The 24,397-nt window shown below is 46.4% G+C and overlaps 1 protein-coding gene across 3 annotated transcripts in view; it reads left to right on the forward strand.

Moving 5' to 3' along the window:
- The window catches only part of EFR3B (EFR3 homolog B), a 98,882-nt gene that overhangs the window by 66,058 nt on the left and 8,427 nt on the right, over nt 1-24,397 (forward strand). For 2 of the 3 annotated variants that reach the window (XM_075341288.1, XM_075341290.1), the window contains exons 7-20: nt 1,129-1,272; nt 4,424-4,558; nt 4,718-4,796; nt 6,200-6,335; nt 6,426-6,587; nt 8,178-8,289; nt 8,482-8,533; nt 9,711-9,883; nt 17,200-17,275; nt 17,518-17,679; nt 17,872-18,003; nt 20,965-21,032; nt 22,169-22,296; nt 22,674-22,765. In XM_075341288.1, the coding sequence (XP_075197403.1) occupies nt 1,129-1,272; nt 4,424-4,558; nt 4,718-4,796; nt 6,200-6,335; nt 6,426-6,587; nt 8,178-8,289; nt 8,482-8,533; nt 9,711-9,883; nt 17,200-17,275; nt 17,518-17,679; nt 17,872-18,003; nt 20,965-21,032; nt 22,169-22,296; nt 22,674-22,765 (1,651 nt within the window). The remainder of the gene's footprint in view (nt 1-1,128; nt 1,273-4,423; nt 4,559-4,717; nt 4,797-6,199; nt 6,336-6,425; nt 6,588-8,177; nt 8,290-8,481; nt 8,534-9,710; nt 9,884-17,199; nt 17,276-17,517; nt 17,680-17,871; nt 18,004-20,964; nt 21,033-22,168; nt 22,297-22,673; nt 22,766-24,397) is intronic. The other variant, XM_075341289.1, reaches the window with a different exon arrangement.

Consider the following 24,397-nt stretch of genomic DNA (forward strand, 5'->3'; position numbering starts at 1 on the left):
CCACTGTACAGCCACTGAGACTGGCACGTCCTACTTAAAGCAATGTAGATGATGCTTTTTGCAGAGATTGTGCAGACACTGAACCAGCAGGATGTTAGAGGGTAAAACCCTGCAGTTCTTATTGTAGGGGTTGTCTGATACTCTGCATAAGTCCTTTTAAAGCTGCAAACAAAGTGCAGTGCATTCTTCATATATACATAGTCACATACATGAGTGCTTTGTGCAGACACTAAAGCAGCAGGGGTGTATGGGGGGATGTTGGTAACACCCCAGTACTGCTAAAGGGGGGATGTGACGGTACCACGCCAGTACTGCTAAAGGGGGATGTGCCAGTACTACTAAAGGGGGATGTGCCGGTACCACGCCAGTACTGCTAAAGGGGGATGTGCCAGTACCACGCCAGTACTGCTAAAGGGGGATGTGCCAGTACTACTAAAGGGGGATGTGCCGCTACCACGCCATTACTGCTAAAGGGGGATGTGCCAGTACCACACCAGAATTGCTAAAGGGGGATGTGCCTTTACCACGCCAGTACTGCTAAAGGGGGATGTGCCATTACCACGCCAGTACTGCTAAAGGGGGATGTGCCGGTACCACACCAGTATTGCTAAAGGGAGATATGCCAGTACTGCTACAGGGGGAAGTGCCAGTACCACGCCAATACTGCTACAGTGGGATGTGTCGGTACCACGCCAGTACTGCTACAGGGGGATGTGCCGGTACCATGCCAGTACTGCTACAGGGGGATGTGCCGGTACCATGCCAGTACTGCTACAGGGGGCTGTGTCGGTACCACGCCAGTACTGCTTCAAGTGCTCAAAAGGAAGCCCTCACGCAGCTCTGGATGTGATTGGAGTATAAGACTAGATGTAATGCCAGATCAGAACAAGATAAGTACCGCAGAGTATTTGCAGATAACACACCGCTATACGTGGAGATGTCGGATACTAATGCTCTCTGCTGTTTTGTTTTGACCTGACCGCGGTCTCAGCTGCTCAGGTAGTAACCGGCCCGTGCGTTCTTGCTCCAGCTCTTCCTCCGCACTCTCTGCTCTCATTCTTGTCTCTTTTTTGTTTCCGCTTGTCCGGCCGCTCTTCTTCTGTACATGTCTATTTCTTGCATCCGTAGCCCTTCTGTGTATATGAACCTGTGTGCCTTACCCGTCTCATCCTTCACCATTGTCCTGGGTGAAGCTAAGACCTGGCAGCCACAGAGTACTGGAGGGATTATCCTGAAAGGAAAAGGGGCTGCCCTAGGTGGAAAATCCTTGAGGTACGTCCTCAGGTCCTCAGGACGGTCTTGTATATGTCTCCATTGTGGGGTCATCGTTGATGTGTTCCCTGTATTTTCTCTCGGTACATTTGGCTTTGGATGCTGCTGTGGACCCATTCCTGGTCTTGTTTCTTCACACACTCGTAAGCTGACCATACGCTTAAGGTTGAAGTCCTCGAATACTGTGCCGACTGTTGGTATGAGATCTTGTGCAAAAGGTGGTGGACTCACAAATGTTTCCTTCAATCTGCCTGTCGTGTTGTAAATCCACATGACAGGATGCACAAGAATTCTGGCCATGGACTATGGTGATCTGGAAAACCCCACACATTGGCCAGTCTCAGCAGCCACATAGAGAGCGTAGAGGGATGTCATCTAGGTCATGGAGTTTCACCAATTGTCGTATCCAACTGCGGTCAAGGCAGGTCGAAAGTGATTGTTCTCCTCAAGAACGAGTGCAAGGGTGGTACATGACATAACCAAAGGCCCCTTGTCACCATGCAAAGAGACCACATGAAGAAGAGGTCTGGTCCACGCACCATGAAAGGAGATGACCTGAGGAAGAGGTCTACACCACAAACCATGAAAAGAGACCACATGAAGAAGAGGTCTGCCCCATGCACCATGAAAGGAGATGACCTGAGGACGAGGTCTACACCACAAGCCATGAAAAGAGACCACATGAAGAAGAGGTCTGCTCCATGCACCATGAAAGGAGATGACCTGAGGACGAGGTCTACACCACAAACCATGAAAAGAGACCACATGAAGAAGAGGTCTGCCCCATGCACCATGAAAGGAGATGACCTGAGGACGAGGTCTACACCACAAGCCATGAAAAGAGACCACATGAAGAAGAGGTCTGCTCCATGCACCATGAAAGGAGATGACCTGAGGACGAGGTCTACACCACAAACCATGAAAAGAGACCACATGAAGAAGAGCTCTGCTCCACGCACCATGAAAAGAGGCAACATGAGGATGAAGTCTGCACTACACTCCATGAAAAGAGACCACATGAGGAAGAGCTCTGCTCCACGCACCATGAAAGGAGATGACCTGAGGACGAGGTCTACACCACAAACCATGAAAAGAGACCACATGAAGAAGAGCTCTGCTCCACGCACCATGAAAGGAGATGACCTGAGGACGAGGTCTACACCACAAACCATGAAAAGAGACCACATGAAGAAGAGGTTTGCTCCATGGACTATGCAAAGAGACCACATGCAGACGAGGTGTGCACCATGCACCACAAAAAGAAGCGACATAAGGAATAGGTCTACACCACAAACCATGAAAAAGGACCACATGAGGAAGAGGTCTGCACCACGCTCCATGAAAAGAGGCAACATGAGCAAGAGGTCTGCTCCATGCACCATGAAAGATGACGTGAGGAAGAGGTCTACACCACAAACCATGAAGAGACCGCATAAAGAAGAGGTCTGCTCCACACACCATGAAAAGAGGCGACATGAGGAAGAGATCTGCACCACGCAAAATGAGGAAGAGGTCTGCACCACCCTCCATCAAGAGACCACACGAGGAAGAGGTTTTCTCCATGGACTATGCAAAGAGACCACATTAGGAAGAGGTCTGCACCACGTGCCATGAAAAGAGGCGACATGAGGAAGAGGTCCGCTCCATGGACCATATAGAGAGGCACATGAAGAAGTCATCGGCTCCAAGCGCCATGCAAAGGGGTTTCATGAAAGGAGGTCTTCTCCTAACCGTCAAGCAAAGAGACCACATGAGGAAGTGGTCTGCTGCATGGACCATATAGAGAAGTCACTTGAAGTAATGATCTGCTTGATGGACCATGCAAGGTGGTCACACGCAGAGCAGACCATTCCTATAATCTTAAGAAATGACTGCTTTGCTAGACATATAGGAGCTTTGCTAAGACTATGGGATTGTTTTTAGGGTCGTTCTCCATGGCCGGTTGCCCATACGATTTGCCTTCTACCTATGTGTACGATCAGCTTGCGGTTGGCCACCTTCTGCTTTGGATGACTGTGTGGTGCTTCCTTTTTCCTTCCTTACGACTTGCCACCTTATTTCCCCAATCTCCTTCCACATCTTACGGACATATTATAGCATAATAATCCCTCCACATTTCCACTTTTCTATTTCATTTCCATTCTTCTTGTATTCTTAGAACCTCAAGTCACTTTTAGACGCCCTAGGTTCCTCCTCATCTGTCAAGTTCTTAAAATTCTGGGCAGCTCCTTCTTGCTTTGTGAGACGGGAGGGCGAAAGTGTCGGCAATATTGGATTTTTATCTGCTTGTCGGATGAGAACGAGGAGAATTTTTATACCTGAGTGTTCGGTCTGACCTGGAATCTGCCCACCAGGGGTCTGCGCTGCCATCCCCCCCCCCAACCCTTGCAGCCGTCCTCCTCCTTTCCTGCATCAACAGCATGGAACCAGTTATTGACCATCATCTTGCTCCATGTTTTAGCCTAATTACCGGCTCTGTAGGTCACAGTAATGTCTCCCGGACCCCCGCAGAGCCTGTAATTGGCTGCATGAAAAATTAAAGAGCAATTCTGCCCTCGAGGGAAGTTCAAAGTGCATGATCTGCACCATGAGATGGAGGGGGCCGAGATCAAAAAATGGGGGAAAGAGGGTTTCTGGCCAATGTGAAAGACACCAGAGGGGTCCTAAATGGGGTGTATAGAGTTATAGGATTGTCTTTTAGTCAGCCGTGTCTTAGAGATTGCAGTGGATCCCACTGATTTTAGGGGGTGAAGGTATCGGGACCCCTTTTGATCAGTTATCACTGAGGGATGTGCTCCATTGACGTTGGTGGTACATTTTTAGGTACCCCACTGTTTAATCTCTATGTTCCATAATAGGCTGCACGGAGAAGGGTGCGTAAAGAGGACAACCCCTTTAAATGATCGGACCGAGGCCCAAAGATGGACCCTGAACAAAGCCTCTCTCCCTCATGATGCAGTCATGCTCTTGTGGAATTGCCCTTTAAGTCCATATGTGCATTTATGCCAACATGCTGCATGGTGCCAACCATCGAAAAACATAAAAATGAAAAAAAATAATACCGTAATGATGATGATCCCCCACCCATGCTGGATTATTGTGGATTTGCAGCGACACCTAGTGGTCATGGCGTTTAATTTCGTATTTTCAGTCGATCGCCGTCTCCTCTGCAGAACGCAGATAAAGAGAAGGAAATCCCGGCAGAAATGGCCGAGCGCTGTCTACGGGAGCTGCTGGGCCGGGCGGCCTACGGGAACATCAAGAACGCCATCAAGCCCGTACTTATGTGAGTATACCGCCACCACCTGCACCCTTATAACTGCAACACACTTCCATAAACTAATCTGATGTGTAAAAAATGCCTCGCCCTCTTTACACCTCCTCACGCTGGGTGTCTGGTGCGACATTACGCTTCTGGGTCTGTCTCCTAATTTGCTTTTTACAGGCACCTCGATAACCATTCCCTGTGGGAGCCCAAGGTGTTCGCCATACAATGTTTTAAGATCATCATGTATTCAATACAGGTGAGAACCAAGTATCATCATCATCCGTGCTAATGAAAGACGCTACTCTAATACTGCTCCCTATGTACAAGAATATAACTACTATAATACTGCTCCCCATGTACAAGAATATAACTACTATAATACTGCCCCCTATGTACAAGAATATAACTACTATAATACTGCCCCCTATGTACAAGAATATAACTACTATAATACTGCTCCCTATGTACAAGAATATAACTACTATAATACTGCCCCTATATACAGGAATATAACTACTATAATACTGCCCCTATATACAGGAATATAACTACTATAATACTGCCCCTATATACAGGAATATAACTACTATAATACTGCCCCTATATACAGGAATATAACTACTATAATACTGCTCCTATGTACAAGAATATAACTACTATAATACTGCCCCTATGTACAAGACTATAACTACTATAATACTGCTCCTATATACAAGAATATAACTATTATAATACTGCTCCTATGTACAAGAATATAACTACTATAATACTGCTCCTATGTACAAGAATATAACTACTATAATACTGCCCCCTATATACAAGACTATAACTACTATAATACTGCCCCCTATATACAAGACTATAACTACTATAATACAGCCCCCTATGTACAAGAATATAACTACTATAATACTGCTCCTATGTACAAGAATATAACTACTATAATACTGCTCCTATGTACAAGAATATAACTATTATAATACTGCTCCTATGTACAAGAATATAACTACTATAATACTGCCCCTTATATACAAGTATATAACTACTATAATACTGCTCCTATGTACAAGAATATAACTATTATAATACTGCTCCTATGTACAAGAATATAACTACTATAATACTGTCCCCTATGTACAAGAATATAACTACTATAATACTGCCCCCTATATACAAGAATATAACTACTATAATACTGCTCCTATGTACAAGAATATAACTACTATAATACTGCCCCTATATACAAGAATATAACTACTATAATACTGCTCCTATGTACAAGAATATAACTACTATAATACTGCCCCCTATATACAAGAATATAACTACTATAATACTGCTCCTATGTACAAGAATATAACTACTATAATACTGCTCCTATGTACAAGAATATAACTATTATAATACTGCCCCCTATGTACAAGAATATAACTACTATAATACTGCTCCTATGTACAAGAATATAACTACTATAATACTGCCCCCTATGTACAAGAATATAACTACTATAATACTGCTCTTATGTACAAGAATATAACTACTATACTACCGCCCCTATGTACAGTAATATAACTTATAATACCGCCCTTCTGTATGGCAGTATACATGTTTGGGCACTGGCGTTGTAGATTGGTGACTCGGTCTCGTTGTGTCGCGCAGCCGCAGCATTCTCACCTGGTGATACAGCAGTTATTGAGCCATCTTGATGCCAATAGTAAGAGTGCAGCGACGGTCCGGGCCGGCATTGTGGAGGTTCTGTCGGAAGCTGCTGTGATTGCGGCCACTGGCTCAGTGGGTAGGTGTTCTCCAGTGTATGGAGGGATGTAGCAGGTTACACTTGTTATATAGTATGCAGCCGTCACTGAGGCTTCTTTGTCGTGCGCAGGCCCCACCGTGCTGGAGGTGTTTAACACGTTGCTCCGGCAGCTGCGGCTCAGCATTGACTATGAGCTGACCGGCAGCTACGACTCAGCGGTCAACATCGGCACCAAAATTATCAAGGAGCACGAGGAGAGGATGTTCCAGGAAGCCGTGATCAAGACCATAGGTGACTGACCTCTAGTCTGCCTGTACATCATGTGACTGACCTCTAGTCTGCCTGTACATCATGTGACTGACCTCTAGTCTGCCTGTACATCATGTGACTGACCTCTAGTCTGCCTGTACATCATGTGACTGACATCTAGTCTGCCTGTACATCATGTGACTGACCTCTAGTCTGCCTGTACATCATGTGACTGACCTCTAGTCTGCCTGTACATCATGTGACTGACATCTAGTCTGCCTGTACATCATGTGACTGACCCCTAGTCTGCCTGTACATCATGTGACTGACCTCTAGTCTGCCTGTACATCATGTGACTGACATCTAGTCTGCCTGTACATCATGTGACTGACCTCTAGTCTGCCTGTACATCGTGTGGCTGACCTCTAGTCTGCCTGTACATCGTGTGGCTGACCTCTAGTCTGCCTGTACATCATGTGACTGACCTCTAGTCTGCCTGTACATCGTGTGGCTGACCTCTAGTCTGCCTGTACATCATGGGACTGACCTCTAGTCTGCCTGTACATCATGGGACTGACCTCTAGTCTGCTTGTACTATATGTGACTGACCTCTAGCCTGCCTGTACATCGTGTGGCTGACCTCTAGCCTGCCTGTACATCGTGTGGCTGACCTCTAGTCTGCCTGTACGTCGTGTGACTGATCTCTAGTCTGCCTGTACATCATGTGACTGACCTCTAGTCTGCCTGTACATCGTGTGACTGACCTCTAGTCTGCCTGTACATCGTGTGACTGACCTCTAGTCTGCCTGTACATCATGGGACTGACCTCTAGTCTGCCTGTACATCGTGTGACTGACCTCTAGTCTGCCTGTACATCGTGTGACTGACCTCTAGTCTGCCTGTACATCATGGGACTGACCTCTAGTCTGCCTGTACATCATGGGACTGACCTCTAGTCTGCCTGTACATCGTGTGACTGACCTCTAGTCTGCCTGTACGTCGTGTGACTGACCTCTAGTCTGCCTGTACGTCGTGTGACTGACCTCTAGTCTGCCTGTACATCGTGTGACTGACCTCTAGTCTGCCTGTACGTCGTGTGACTGACCTCTAGTCTGCCTGTACATCGTGGGACTGACCTCTAGTCTGCCTGTACATCGTGTGACTGACCTCTAGTCTGCCTGTACATCGTGTGACTGACCTCTAGTCTGCCTGTACATCGTGTGACTGACCTCTAGTCTGCCTGTACGTCGTGTGACTGACCTCTAGTCTGCCTGTACGTCGTGTGACTGACCTCTAGTCTGCCGGTACGTCGTGTGACTGATCTCTAGTCTGCCTGTACGTCGTGTGACTGACCTCTAGTCTGCCTGTACATCATGGGACTGACCTCTAGTCTGCCTGTACATCGTGTGACTGACCTCTAGTCTGCCTGTACGTCGTGTGACTGACCTCTAGTCTGCCGGTACGTCGTGTGACTGATCTCTAGTCTGCCTGTACATCGTGTGACTGACCTCTAGTCTGCCTGTACATAATTACTGTATTTCCCCAGAGAAATGTCCTTATTTTTCAATTGAGTGACGATCGTCTCCATCTTCCCTTTTGTACCCCTGTGATAATGGCTGTGCCTTGTTGCAGGGTCATTTGCCAGCACGCTGCCTGCGTACCAGAGGTCGGAGGTTATGCTCTTTATAATGGGAAAAGTGCCACTTCCTTCAATGCATCACCCGATGGAGCCTGGAAGACCGGGGTAAGGGGGGACCTCTGACCTGTGCTGGGGGGCAATGAGAACCGTGTGCCCATTATAGTGCTCGCTACTATGCCAACAGAGTAGTGCCAGAGACTAATAACCCCGGCTTGGTGTGACCCTCCTACTATAGTGCCGCCATACTGCGCTGGCATGGGGTTTTATTAACTTTCCTTCTTCATGTTATTTACTCAGGGAAAACCGGAACCGTCTGATCCAGATCATGCTGCTGAAGTCTCTGCTGCAGGTACGGACTTGCACTCATCTTTTTTTGGTTAATGCCGGGGACCGTCTTTCCATAGAAGATCTATCATTGCTAGAAATTTTAGGAGGTTGGTTTTATTCCATACGGCCCCCATGTGTATTGTGTTCTGGAGGGCAGTGATGGTAACAAACCATCCCTGTCTTCTGTAAGGGAGACTCAGCTATGTCTATCAGCCGACTCCTCTCTCCTGCAGCTGCTCTACTCTGCACTGACATTTTCTATATACTATTTACACAGCACCTGCTTAACACTGTATGTATTGTGATCTGGAGGGCAGAGACAATAACAAACCATCCCTGTCTTCTGTATAGGAGGCTCAGCTGTGTCTAACAGCCGGCTTCCCATTCCCGCAGCTGCTGTCTGCAGTGACGTTTTCTATATACTGTTTACACAGCACTTGCTTAACACTATTGTGATCTGGAGGGCAGAGACAGTAACAAACCATCCCTGTCTTCTGTATGGGAGACTCAGCTGTGTCTAACAGCCGACGACTTCTCTTTCATGCAGCTGCTGTACTCTGCACTGACATTTTCTATATATACTGGTTAAACAGCACCTGCATAACACTGTGTACTGAGATCTGGAGGGCAGAGACGGTAAAAAAAACCATCCCTGTCTTCTGTATCGGTGGCTCAGATGTGTCTAACAGCCGGCTCCTCTCTCCTGCAGCTGCTCTACTCTGCAGTGACGTTTTCTATATACTGTTTACACAGCACTTGCTTAACACTATTGTGATCTGGAGGGCAGAGACAGTTACAAACCATCCCTGTCTTCTGTAAGGGAGACTCAGCTATGTCTACAGCCGACTCCCCGTTCCTGCAGCTGCTCTACTCTGCAGTGACGTTTTCTATATACTGTTTAAACAGCACTTGCGTTACACTGTGTACTGTGATTTGGAGAGCAGAGACCGTAAAAAAACATCCCTGTCTTCTGTATGGGAGACTCAGCTGTGTCTAACAGCCAACTTCCCTTTCCTGCAGCTGCTCTACTCTGCAGTGACGTTTCGGAATGGCACAGCTGAGCAGAACGCGGACTGCCCGGACGTATAAAGTCTATGGGTGCTCCGGCACTGCTACGTAATTACGATATAGCAGTAGTATGTTGGATGCACAGTGCTGGGTGTGACAACTTCTGTCTTTTGTCTTCATATCTTTACCAGGTGTCCTTGGGATTCCAGTGCAGCAATATGCTGACTGCCTTACCCAGCTCCTTCTTGGATCCGCTGCTGTCCTCCACCCTGATGGAAGATGGAGAGTTAAGACTGTTCGTTTTGGAGATTCTCGTCTCGCTGATCGATCGTCATGATAGCAGACACAAATTTTCCACCATCAGGTACCTCGGGGGCGGGTCTCTAACAATCAGCCTTTTATGGTCTTGATTATGTCTTGATTGTCATTGAGATATTATGGTATAATGCATTAATCTATCTAAAGGATCTCAAGTCAAGTCTGTAACAGAATCAAATTGTAAAACTCAAACAAGATTAATAAAAATCAACATAAAGTAATAGAGTAAACTAAACTACATATACAGAATAGAAAAGAGGGCGCATTGGCACAAGACAGCACCTTTTTATGTCTTTGTGACTCAGCTAGTTTTGGCCTTTGTTACTGTTTTTTTTTTTTATTCCCCGCCTCTGAGGAGGCATAACTTAGCTAGTTTTAGCCTTTATCGTTCTGTGTTGTGAATAAGTTTTCCAGTTTGGGGCTCCCTCTTGTGGTCAGTGCTGGCGGTGCAGTTGATTTGTGGAATGAAAGCGACACACCTGTGGAGGACTGGCAATCAGGCTTTTCTGATTGGACTATATAACTGAGTAGTTTCCTCCTGTTACTTGTCGGTGCTCAATGGTTATCCTGTGTGTTAAGGACATTTTGAAACCAGCCCTGCTCTCTACCAGAACTCCTCTCAGATAAGTGGTCGTGTACCTCTGTTTGTTTCCACTTTCCTGTTGTTTTTTCTGCTTTGATACTAATGCTTGATTCCTTTTTTTGTCTGTATAGAGTTCTTGGTGGAATGGGATCATTCCCTGCTGGGAGTGTCTGCATACCCAGCTCCATGATTCTGCAATGTGTTTGTCATGCTTAGTATTAATTCAGTCCCCTCATCTATATTAGTGTTTTTGGATCCCAGTAACATCTAAGTGCTGATACAGTGGGGGAGAGGCGGTTTGGTTTCAGGGATTTTCCGTATCAGAAGTGCTGGTATATATTAAGTTTTTTACAGTTGCAGACAGTGCTCCTTTCTATCCTTTCCTATAAAGATAGTTTGGGCCTCACCTTTGCTGAATCTGTTTTTCTAGCTTTGTATCGTGTTTTCCTATATCACGTAGTCTTCACATGTGGGGGGTTATCTATATCTTTGGGGCTTGCTCCGAGGCACATAAGCTTTCTTATACAGTATCTCTATCTGTAAGAATATTTAGTTCTCCGGCTGTGTCGTAGGCTCGTCTGACGGCTACGTCTAGTTGTGTGTCAGGATTAGGTCTGCACTCCGTTAAGGTTCCAGCCACTCTGTTACCTTTTTTGAGTTTCCGCATTTTTTGATCCTCCTTGGTCCCTGAATCATAACAGTCCTGTTTTTTTCTTTTTTGCCTTTTTCTTTTTATTCCCTCCCTCCAAAGAGCCATAACTTGGCTAGTTTTGGCCTTTGTTACTGTTGGTGGCTTTTTTTTCCCCCCGCCTCTGAGGAGCCTTAGCTTAGCTTGTTTTGGCCTTTGTTACTGTTGGTGGCTTTTTTTTCCCCCGCCTCTGAGGAGCCTTAGCTTAGCTTGTTTTGGCCTTTGTTACTGTTGGTGGCTTTTTTTTCCCCCGCCTCTGAGGAGCCTTAGCTTAGCTTGTTTTGGCCTTTGTTACTGTTGTTTTTGCTTGTTTGCCCCCCCTTTTTTTTTTTTTTTTTTTTTTTTTTTTATTCCCTGCCTCTAAGGAGCCATAACTTAGCTAGTTTTGGCCATTGTTACTGTTGTGTTTTTTTGCATCTCTGATTTTTCTGTTGGTGGAGTTATTGGGCTTCGAGGAAGACTTCTCTGCATTGGGATATCTTTGTCATTTTAAGAAGTGCTGCATCACTAGGTTTTTTTTTTCTTATTGGTACCACTTTGGGATACATGTGACACTTTTTTTATTTTTTTTTTTATGGTGATTAGGGGAAGGTGCCATTTGGATAAGTCTGAGCGTTTTTTTGTTTGTTTTTTTCCCCGCAGCATTAAACGTTAAAGATAGATAATATAGTAACTTTATATTTTTGCTTGGTCTGAACTCATACTAAAAATGCAAACCGTCAAAAAAAAAAATGCTTTTTGCATCTTTTTTTTTTTTCCTTTTTAACCTTTTTGTAGTTTTACATTTTTTTTGTAGTACTATTAGTGGGGTGACCATAAACTTAATATCTTGTATTGAATCAAGGACTAAATGGTCCATAACATGGCAGACCTAGAGACCCACAAAGGCATCAAGGAGAGGCTGATGGGGTGATGGTCAGCACACTCCCTCTGTCTAACCGCTTAGGTGCCTTGGTCACTCCTGTATCTAAGGGGTTTATTGGACAGAATTGGATTTATCTCTGCTACAGCGCCTGGGATCAGAGATGGCTTTCTTGGTTACTCCTGCATCTGACCCAAGGCGTTGTAGCAGAGTGACACCCGCTACATCGCCTGGGATCAGAGATGGCTTTCTTGGTCACTGCTGCATCTGATCATCTGATCCCAGGCGTTGTAGCAGATGTCACTCTGTTACAACGCCTGGGGTCAGAGATAACTCCACTTCTGTCCAATAAACCCCTTAGGTGCAGGAGTCACCAAGGCAGCTAAGCGGTTAGAGAGGAGTGGGCTAGCTATTGTCAAGGTTGGGAATTTTGGGGAAACCACAAATGGGATTTCTCAGGGTCACAGAGAAGGATTTCAAATCGATCTACGCAGATATATGTATGAGGAAAAATGACCACACAGAAACGTGTCTCTATCCGGGAGAAGCTCGACCTGTATATTGTAAAACAATCAATTATACAATTCAACATTTGATCTTGAAAAGGGAACAAGGAGTAAGAGATAAAGCCCCAGCTTCACATCCCAGCTGGTGAGAACCAACATGTTATGCATACAATCAGTGTGTTATGAATACTTCCTAAGTCATTGTACATTTTGGCTTTTCCATCTTAGTTAACACATTCCTGAGCGCACATCTTAAAATCATATTATGGCGTGTATGCGATTGTCATACTAACACACAGATAATTATGCAACGACATCTATGCTTTAATTATATACACACACAGATTATCTTATTATATCTGGACAAACGGCCTACAGCCCAGGCCTTACCCTCACACTGTCACCCCATCAGGGATGTAGCAGAGCGACACCTGTAATATTCCGATACTCTGTGATACACCGCCTCCACTGGGCAAGTGCATAGTCATGTCCATTGCTGGTTGGGACCGCCCACCGGACTACTAAGCCCAGAGAAATTAGAGAAAAGCTCCACAAAACCATACAATTAATGCAGGGGGTCCAACTATGTTTAATGGCCCACCTGCTGCACAAGCTTATGTATATATTAGAGGAAAGAGAAGCGACAAGCTTTTAAAGTGCAAAAAATATGTGACAGATTTTATTCAGACAAGTGACAATTCATTACAAGGTTAAAAACACTTAGGAACAGAGACCATGATTATAAATAGCAATGCCCTATTACCCCCCTGTCCCAACACACATGTATATATATGTAAACATAGACATGAAAAGTGCAATAGCTATCTCAGGGCGAAAAGGCCAAATCGGCACATATTCAATTCAATGTTAGAGCAAATATTGCTAGTAGGTATTGCAAATTGCCCAGAAAGATCATTAGGGGAAACATCCCACTGGATAGGAGGGAGGGCACGGAGCCAGAGGTAATACCTCTGATAGGTAGCCACAGAAAGTCTCAAAGCAAACCTCAGACCAGCCCAACGTACGTTTCAAATGACGATTTTCTTCATATTCTTCAGGGGAAAAGGTGCTGTAATGCATGCCCACCAAGTGCTGGTTTTTAAATGCGCGCCGCTGCAATCAGGAACCCCGGAAGTGACGTATCGGCGCACGCGCAGGCCGCCGGAGCAAAGCGTCAAACAGCCGTCACGCCAAATAGCGCATGCACGGGAGCCGGGACGCGTCTTTATGGCTCCCGCGCAGGCGCACGGCGTCTAGACGGCAGCATAGACACAGGGGAAGGCAACGCGGACCGCGTGCGGCCACAGAAACAGCCGGGTATAGATATATCACACTGGTGCAGGGGCGGTGAAAAGATCATAACAGGAAAAACTATATGTCCAAAGGGGCAGAGGTAGGAGGCTTCTGTGTATATGTAACAATGCCTTTCACATCCTTCCCTCCTACACCGCTGCACAAGTTGTAGAAAAGATCACTGTTTATCCTGAGTGAAAAAACAAAAATAATCGATATTATTGATGGGCTAATGGAGACCTAAAAAGAGGATATGTACAATATAATTAAAAGCAAGCAATGAAAGGAAGGGAGACCTAGAATCAGCGCAGAGGAGCAAGAAATCGCCAATATTTACATATTCTTTATCATTCATTAAGGAGCAGTCCAAAACCAAAGGCACCATAATGGTCCATGCTAAAGGAATGATGAATAACTGATTGACTCATTTAGTCCCTTTGGGACCAATGTGTCAAGAACTGAGATCCATTTTGCCTCGCCAGGCGTTTTTTGAGGTCACCACCCCTGATACCCCCATCTATAACATCAATACCCCTCACTTTCAGTTGAGAGGGGTCGCAGGTGTGGTGTGACCTAAAATGCCTGGGTAAGGTTTTCAGGAGTGTAACATCTGTTGCCGAACTGGCTGCAGAAATGTCCCTCACATGTTCCCTGACCCTAATACGGAACTCCCGTGAGGTGAGGCCAACATAGGTCAGAGGACATGTGCAGGTCGCGAAATACACCACGTGCGTGGTGTTGCACGTGATGTATTGCTTGATGGTAAATGTGTTTCGGCCATCGGAAGAGGAGAAAGATGTGCTACGGAGTATATTGCTGCATGCCATGCAATGGCCGCAAGGGTAACAACCCCGTAATGGGCTCCTGGGGCCAAAGAAATTTAGCTTGGGAGGAACATAATGACTCCTCACCAGATGATCCTTTAAGTTTTTGGCCCTCCTCGGGGTCATCAGGGGGTTCTTAGGAAGTGTCTCAGCCAAGACAGGATCGTTTAGCAATACAGACCAATGTTTTCTCATAATGTCACACATAGTAGTCCATTCCTGGCTGAACGTTCCAATGAACCTCACCGCAGAATCTGACTTATTGGAATCCCTTGGGGCATATTTCAGGAGTTGTGCACGAGGTGTTCTTTTGGCCCTGTTGTAGCCTCGTTGTACACTTCTCTTGCTGTATCCTCTATCAAGGAAGCGATCCCGAAGGTCTGCTGCCTGTGCCTCCAAAGGAGGCGTCTGAGAAACAGATGCGCCTCATCCTTAAAAATTGCCCCGTCGGGATGGCACGTATAACTGGTGGATTATGGGCGGATGTGGCATGCAGCAACGCATTAACGGATGTATCCTTACGGTATACATCCGTTTGGACTGACCTCTTATTATCAATTTGAATCTGAATATCCAAGAAGTCAATCTCATGGCTGCTACTTTTATGGGTTAGTTTAATATTAAATTTGTTAGAATTAAGTTGCCACATAAATTGATCAAGTTGCTCCGCTGAGCCCTGCCACACAAAAAGAATGTCGTCTATGTATCTTAGCCTTTTTTGGAAAAAAATTTTTGTATGTATCTTAGCCAACACTACACATGGGCGCAAGCCTCCACGCCCCATCATTGATCAAGTTGCTCCGCTGAGCCCTGCCACACAAAAAGAATATCGTCTATATATCTTAGCCAACACTGCACATGGGCGCAAGCCTCCACGCCCCCATCATTGATCAAGTTGCTCCGCTGAGCCCTGCCACACAAAAAGAATATCGTCTATATATCTTAGCCAATACTGCACATGGGCGCAAGCCTCCACGCCCCATCATTGATCAAGTTGCTCCGCTGAGCCCTGCCACACAAAAAGAATATCGTCTATATATCTTAGCCAACACTGCACATGGGCGCAAGCCTCCACGCCCCATCATTGATCAAGTTGCTCCGCTGAGCCCTGCCACACAAAAAGAATATCGTCTATATATCTTAGCCAACACTACACATGGGCGCAAGCCTCCACGCCCCATCATTGATCAAGTTGCTCCGCTGAGCCCTGCCACACAAAAAGAATATCGGCTATATATCTTAGCCAACATTGCACATGGGCGCAAGCCTCCACGCCCCCATCACCAAATACCAGCCTCTCCCAGTACCTTAGGAAGAGGCCGGCATATGAAGGCGCACAGGCCGCGCCCATGGCAGTGCCACGCCGCTGTAAATAGAAAATGTCCTTGAAAACAAAATAATTGTGTGACAGGGCGAAATGGATCTCAGTTCTTGACACATTGGTCCCAAAGGGACTAAATGAGTCAGTTATTCGTCATTCCTTTAGAATGGACCCTTATGGTGCCTTTGGTTTTGGACTGCTTCTTAATGAATGATAAAGAATATGTAAATATTGGCGATTTCTTGCTCCTCTGCGCTGATTCTAGGTCTCCCTTCCTTTCATCGCTTGCTTTTAATTATATTGTACATATCCTCTTTTCATGTTTCCATTAGCCCATCAATAATTGGACATATAGTTTTTCCTGTTATGATCTTTTCACCGCCCCTGCACCAGTGTGATATATCTATCCCCGGTTGTTTCTGTGCGCACGCGGTCCGCGTTGCCTTCCCCTGTGTCTATGCTGCCGTCTATACGCCGTGCGCGTGAGCCATGGAGACGCGCCCCGGCTCCCGCGCACGCGCTATTTGGCGTGACGGCTGTCCGACGCTTGGGTCCGGCTTCGGCGGACTGCGCGTGCGCCAATATGTCACTTCCGGGGTTCCTGATTGCAGCGGCGCGCATTTAAAAACCAGCACTTGGTGGGCATGCATTACAGCACCTTTTCCCCTGAAGAAGATAAAGAAAATCGTCATTTGAAACGTACGTTGGGCTGGTCTGAAGTTTGCTTTGAGACTTTCTTTGGCTACCTATCAGAGGTATTACCTCTGGCTCCATGCCCTCCCTCCCATCCAGTGGGATGTTTCCCCTAATGATCTTTCTGGGCAATTTGCAATACTTACTAGCAATATTTGCTCTAACATTGAATTGAATATGTGCCGATTTGGCCTTTTCGCCCTGAGATAGCTATTGCACTTTTCATGTCTATGTTTACATATATATACATGTGTGTTGGGACAGGGGGGTAATAGGGCATTGCTATTTATAATCATGGTCTCTGTTCCTAAGTGTTTTTAACCTTGTAATGAATTGTCACTTGTCTGAATAAAATCTGTCACATATTTTTTGCACTTTAAAAGCTTGTCGCTTCTCTTTCCTCTAAGCCCAGGGAAAGCAAGGCTGGGACTCAATAAATGTTTACTGAATGTCATCTATATATCGGTCTGCTTTATAACGTGTTACCGACAGATAAGACTCCATGTGACTAGTTCCTTTTTACATTTGTCAGAATATTTGTATGCCTTTTACGTGTCCATATGACTAATGTTCGGCCTTCCTCTGGCTCTAGTACTGTTCCGGACATCGCGGTATTAAAGCTGAAAGTGGACAAGTGTTCCAGACAAGACACTCTCTTCATGAAGAAGGTACACTCAACCCTACCGTAATTTCCAGATTTCAAGTAAAAATAGCGCCACACGTGACTAAAGGTGGTGTCTGGTATTACAGCTCAGTTCATCAGACACAATCGTGGTCTGTCGGGTTCCGCTGCTTTCCTGTTAGCTCTCAGGATCACAACCGAATGTCTTACGGATCCCCCTGGTGATAGCCACTTATTCCATGGGGACTCTTGAGACCTCCCTATAAACCTCCAATCTCTTCCCTCCAGCATTCGCAGCAGTTGTATCGGCACATCTACTTGAGCTGCAACGACTCCTGCAACGTCCAGGCCCACTACGAGGCTCTGTACGCCCTGCTGGTGATGATCAGCATCGAGCTGGCCAACGAGGAGGTGGTGGTGGACCTCATCCGCCTGGTCTTAGCCGTGCAGGTAAGAACGACCAATCCACCATACGGTGGCCCTGGGACCTGGGGGATATAACAAGGACCTTGGTCACCTGATTTACTAAATCTTTTTTCCAACTATGTGTTTGGTAAAGATTTCAAAAAGTTTGAAACTGCCTTTTTGGGTTTTTCGCCCTAGTAGATGATTGGATGTAAGTTCTTACTGATTTATTTCCAGGATTTGGCTCTGAATAATGAGGATAATCTTCCGGCGTACAATCGCTGTGCCCTGCACGCTCTGTGTGCCGCCTATCTGAACCTGATCAGCCAGCTCACCACGGTGCCCGCGTTCTGCCAGCACATCCATGAGGTCAGTGTCTGCATCTTATTCCATTCCTGAATCGAAATACACACTGTCACTCTCAGATCAGGAGGACCACTGCCGATGATTGTGGTGATCAGGTGTCCGCTAATTAAGTGAATGAATATTCACCCAGAATCCTGCCCACCGCTCTGAACCCTGCACTCACACTGTATGTCTGCTGTTCTTTATCACTGTATGAGGATTGCATTGCAATCCTCGGTGGCTCTCCTGAGCTGACAGTGACATCTTATATTTCTATGCAACTGTCACTCTCAGATCAGGAGTTACCGCTGACGATGATTGCGGTGAGCAGGCATCGGCTAATTAAGTGAATGAATATTCACCCTCTTCCCCACCCAGAATCCCGACCACCTCTCAGAACTCTGCACTCACACTGTATGTCTGCTGTTCTCTATATCACTGTGCGAGGATAGCATTGCAATCCTTGGTGGCACTCCTGAGCGGACAGTAACAATTGCATAGACATACACACTGTCACTCTCTTATCAGGAGTACCACTGCCGATGATTGCGGTGAGCATGCACTGGCTAATTAAGTGAATGAATATTCACACTCTTCCCACCCAGAAGCCCGACCACCGCTCAGAACTCTGCACTCACACTTTGCTGTTCTCTGTCACTGTATGTGGATCGCATCTCAATCCTCAGTGGCTCTCCTGAGCTGACAGTGACCACTGCATAGAAATACACACGGTCACTCTCAGATCAGAAGTTACCTCTGACATTGATTGCGGTGAACAAGCATCGGCTAATTAAGTGAATGAATATTCACCCTCTTCCCCACTCAGAAGCCCAACCACTGCTCAGAACTCTGCATTTACACTGTATGTGTGCTGTTCTCTATTACTGTGCGAGGATAGCATTGCAATCCTTGGTGGCACTCCTGCGCAGACAGTTACAACTGTATAGACATACACACTGTCACTCTCTAATCAGGAGTACCACTACTGATGATCGCGGGGAGCAGACGCTGGCTAATTAAGTGAATGAATATTCACCCAGAATCTCGCCCACCAATCTGAACCCTGCACTCATACTCTATGCCTGCTGTACCATATCACTGTATGAGGATCACATCGCAATCCTCGGTGGCACTCCTGAGCTGACAGTGACAGCTGCATAGATATACTCGCTGTCGCGCTCCAGTTGGGAGTGTTACCGATGATTGTCGTGAGCAAGTGCATGGCTAATTAAGTGAATGAATATTCACCCTCCTCTCCCATAATCCCGCCCACCGCACTACACCGCACTCTGCCTGGTGTATTACCGGTGCTGCCAGCCCGAGGATCGCTTCGCAATCATTGGTGACTCTCCTGAGCTGATGGTGACAGCATGTATGTCCATGCAGTTGATACTCCGCTCAAGCGTGTCGCCGATGATTGCGATGCGATCTTTGGTTGTGTGAATGCGCCGTGCTTTTGCTGTAGTAGTAGCAGGTAATACATACAGCTCTCACATTCTCTCCTATTGTGGGCAGATAATACTGCTATATACAGCTCACATAATACCTCCATATAGTGCCCAAGTTATACTGATATATATATATATATATAGTTCACATATTACCACCATATAGTGTCCAGTTAATACCGCTATATCCAGCTCACATAATGCCTCCTTATAGTGCCTAGGTAATACATACAGTTCACATATTACATCCATAGAGTGCCCAGGTAATACCGCTACATACAGCTCTTATAATACCTCCATTTAGTGCCCAAGTGATACTGCTGTACACAGCTCACATAATACCTCCATATAGTACCGCTAGCACATGTTGTGTAGCATGCAGGCTGTGTGAATCCGTGCATCTGTATATTTCACGCCAGTACGGAGTCCACTGGCATATAATCCAGAATATCTGATGATCCGGCAACTGCAGTAAAGCGCTGACAGCAGCAGCGGCCCCGTGTACAGGACGCAATCATGGAGGGGTCTATGGGCCTGCGGTCTGCCGGAAGCACTCATCCATGATCACATTCCATACACTGGGCCACCGCTGCTGTCAGCGCTTTACTGCAGTTGAATGCTTTACGGCACTACAAAACATTCAACTGCAGTAAAGCCATGGCTGCAGACAGCAGCCCCGTGCATTGGATGCTATCGCTGAGGGGTCTATACGAAGCAGCTGAGGTCACCGCGGGAACGGAGGAGAGGTGAGAATGTTTATTGTGTGTAAGAAGGGGCCGGTAGGAGGGCATTACTAAACAATGGGCTCATTACTACAAGGGGGGGACAAGGATGGGTACATTACTAAACAATGGGCACATTACTGCAGCGGACATTACTAAACAATGGGCACATTACTGCAGGGGACATTACTAAACAATGGGCTCATTACTACAAGGGGGGGACAAGGATGGGTACATTACTAAACAATGGGCACATTACTGCAGGGGACATTACAAAACAATGGGCACATTACTGCAGGGGACATTACTAAACAATGGGCACATTACTGCAGGGGACATTATTAAACAATGGGCACATTACTGCAGGGGACATTATTAAACAATGGGCACTTTACTGCAGGGGATTTTACTGCAGGGCACATTACTAAACAATGGGCACTTTACTGCAGGGGACATTACTAAACAATGGGCACATTACTGCAGGGGACATTATTAAACAATGGGCACATTACTGCAGGGGACATTATTAAACAATGGGCACATTACTGCAGGGGACATTATTAAACAATGGGCACTTTACTGCAGGGCACATTACTAAACAATGGGCACATTACTGCAGGGGACATTACTAAACAATGGGCACATTACTGCAGGGGACATTACTAAACAATGGGCACATTACTCGGGTCGGCTTATGCTTATATACGATATATCCCAAACTCTATATTTTAACTGGAAAAGTTGGGGGTCGTCTTATACACCAGAAAATACGGTAATTCTCCTATTACTAAACTCTGTTCCGTCTCTTGTCGCAGGTGATAGAGATGAGGAACAAAGAAGGCTCCTATCTCCTTCCGGAAGACGTCTTCATGGAGAAGCCCAGGTGACTTATAATCATCACATCATGAAGACCCAAACGTGTGACACCAGCATGGTCAGGACTAACATTAGATTGACTTCCTTTAAACTAAGCTGAGCTGCAATACCAGACACGACCTACAGACTAGAGGGGCGCTGTTTCTGGAATGTCCTATATTATTGGTGTCTATATTAAGGACACATTATCCCTATATAATTGGTGGGGTCCAGCTCATATTTACTGGGAGATGCGGGACCCCCACTTGCAGGAGCCCCCTGCTATCTCCGGCTCCTGACTTGCTGAGGTGTGAGAACCTCATGAATGGCCGTCTTGCATTGTCCTGATCACGGTCGGGGGTGGGCGGGGGACACATTATCCACGGTGGGCATTGTTTGCAGGCAGCCATTGTTTTACGCACGGAGGGAACATGCGGATGCGGCGCAGACTGAGTCACCCTCCGTCCACTTATCCTGAGAGCCGTAATGCCCGATAATGGCCACTTCCCACTCTTCACTCTCGGTATTTAAGCTCTTAGGAGCCGCGTCCTCCTCCTCCTCCTCCTCTAATGGTCCTCCTCACCAGATGCTCTATCATCCACATTCCTTATGGAGAGCCGGACTAAGTGCAGCGTCACAGGACACCTAATAATGTCACCCGCGACCACTGTGACCTGCACGGACCATCCGCCTCGGATAAGGGGTTAAAAAGGGAAGAAACTTTATTTTTTAAAGAATTTTGTCCAAGTTTGAAAGTCTTGAAACTTTACAGATCACTTTATTAGGGGGTCTGTGTCCATGCCCCTGTGTGCGGAGTAGGGTGCCCCCCCCCCGTGTGTGCAGAGTAGGGCGCCCCCCCTATACACAATGTCCCACACTCACCGCTCTTTATTTATCACCGGTTTCCTGTGCTGCGTGATACCTTCTTACAGAGCTTTGTGCAGAGTTCGTCCTTTGGTCACTTTCAGCTGTAATTTGATGGAGCGTTGTTCCCTATAGCGGCCAGCAGATGGCGATGCCCTGACGTCACCTGGCACCACCTGCTGGCTGCAGTGTGAAGTACAATGGGACGATCTGCTCAGATATGGGGACCGCAGCAGAGGAAACCGTGCAAATGTCACATTTCATTTAAGGAAGTAACAAATCTTCTGAATATTCCGGCAGGTGGTCGAGGAGCGTGGAGCACATCAGCACCGAGCTGCTCTTCCTGCAGAGCAAAGTCAGCGAAGTGCTGGGCGGAAGCGGCTATAACTCGGACCGGCTGAGCACGCCCTACGTCCCCCAGCTGACAGGTACCCAAATATCAAAGTGATGACTTAAAGGGGTTGTCCACTTAAAAATGTCCATGGGGAACAGCAGTAGTCACCCGGGTGGTGCAGGGAATCCTGTTCCCCATGTATGAACCGCAGATATGACATCCACACGCGCAGCACTGCTCATGTTATACATCTCCTAAGAGGGGGGAAGTTTCCTTAAAGTTGTTTTTTTTTTTTTTTTTTTGCCCCCGGCCCCCCCACCCATTAACCCTTCGTCATGCATTCATCTGTGTTCTCATGATCCATTAATCCCATCACTCTCCATACGTCACCTTTACATTTGCGTCCTTTCATATTCTTCCGTTGAGCCGCGTATCAAGGACGCGGCATTTATATCTCCCATTGTATCGTAGATGAGGACCGCTTGTCTAAAAGGAAGAGCATCGGGGAGACAATATCTCTGCAGGTGGAAGTGGAGTCCAGGAACAGCCCGGAGAAGGAGGAGGTGCGGACATTGACGTGGAGCATTGTAATGCCTGTCCGCGGATGAGGAGAGAGAAGGGCGAAGTGCAGGCGGCTCGTAATACTCAGCGAGTCACAAAATTCCACTGAGAATTCAGTGGCATCAATGCGGCACGTGTCCAGAGTCAGGGCATCTACTACTGAGAACGAATGACTCTTCTACTGCTGCAGCCACCACTAGAGGGAGCTCACTGGGTACCTTTAAACTCAGTAATGAATTTGCATGTAGTGAGCTCCCCCTAGTGGTGGCTAAAAGTTTTATATTTACAATTTTGTAAACTACACTTCTCTGCTGAAATACTCTGCGCTGCTGAAGACCATGCTCCATCAACTATTTAACTTCTAGCCTTTGACTAGTCCACTACTGAGCTGAAATACTTTGTGCTGCTTGTGATGGAGTCCTTCTCTGATATCACACAATCAACAGAGCGAGAGATGAGTGAGCAATCCAAAGTTCCTTTATTCCATGCAATCCAGCAGGTTCAAAAAAATAATCCACCACACAGAGGGTAAAATAGTCCAGGAACATGGATACAGTCCAGTAAGGGATAAATGTCCAGGTCTCTCTGGGAAGCCTCAGCTTCTCCCACAGAGGATAAATCAGTCACAATCCTCCAGCAGTCCTTTTCCAGGGAAAGCTGGGTGTGTCAACGGCTTTCTTGGGTGCTGCTTGTAGCCGTAGCTTCTCCCCCAGATGATGAATCTTCTTTCTTCTCTTGTCGTTCCCAGACAGACTGACTAATCTCTAGGTAAAACAGAGTTTCGGTGGATCCCAGGCCCCCTCCCCCAGACTTAGTGACAAAAGCTATGCAGGAAGTGATTAAACCTGCAAACAGGACAATGTACACACAAGGAATACAGAGTGGACAGAGCAGCACACCCTAAAATACAAACCTACACAAAACTATACACAACCCCCCCATATACCACCAACACACTGCTGATGACCATTCTGCCCCTACTATGTAACTCTAAGTCCATGACCTCCCACAAGATAAACCAACTCCTCCACCACCACTAGAGGGAGCTCATTAGGTTCCTTTGAACTCAATAGTGAATTTGTATGTAGTGAGCTCCCCCTAGTGGTGGCTAAATTTTTATATTTTAGTTTTATAAACTATACTCCTCTGCTGAAATACTCTGCGCTGCTGAAGATCATACTTCATTAACTATTTAACTCCTAGTCTTTGACTAGCACACTACCATGCTGAAATACTCTGTGCTGCTGAAGACCTTTCTCCTCCTACTATGTAACTCTTAGTCCATGATCTCGCAGAAGATCAGCGCACACCTCTCCTCTCTGTATATTGAAAACGGCAGGGTCTTCAGCAGCACAACCTCTGAACTTGTGATCTCCCACAGGAGCAGCACACTTCTCTGCCACCACTAGAGGGAGCTCACCAAGGTCCTCAGCAGTGAATTTGTATGTAGTGAGCTCCCCCTAGTGGTGGCTAGAAGTTTAATATTTTAGTTTTGTAAACTATACTCTGCTGAAATACTCTGCGCTGCTGAAGACCGTGCTCCATCAACTATTTAACTCCTTGTCTTTCACTAGCACACTACCGTGCTAAAATACTCTGTGCTGCTGAAGACCAGTCTCCTCCTACTATGTAAC

The sequence above is a fragment of the Anomaloglossus baeobatrachus genome, chromosome 3 (genome assembly GCF_048569485.1).
Source record: "Anomaloglossus baeobatrachus isolate aAnoBae1 chromosome 3, aAnoBae1.hap1, whole genome shotgun sequence".
Lineage (NCBI taxonomy): Eukaryota > Metazoa > Chordata > Amphibia > Anura > Aromobatidae > Anomaloglossus > Anomaloglossus baeobatrachus.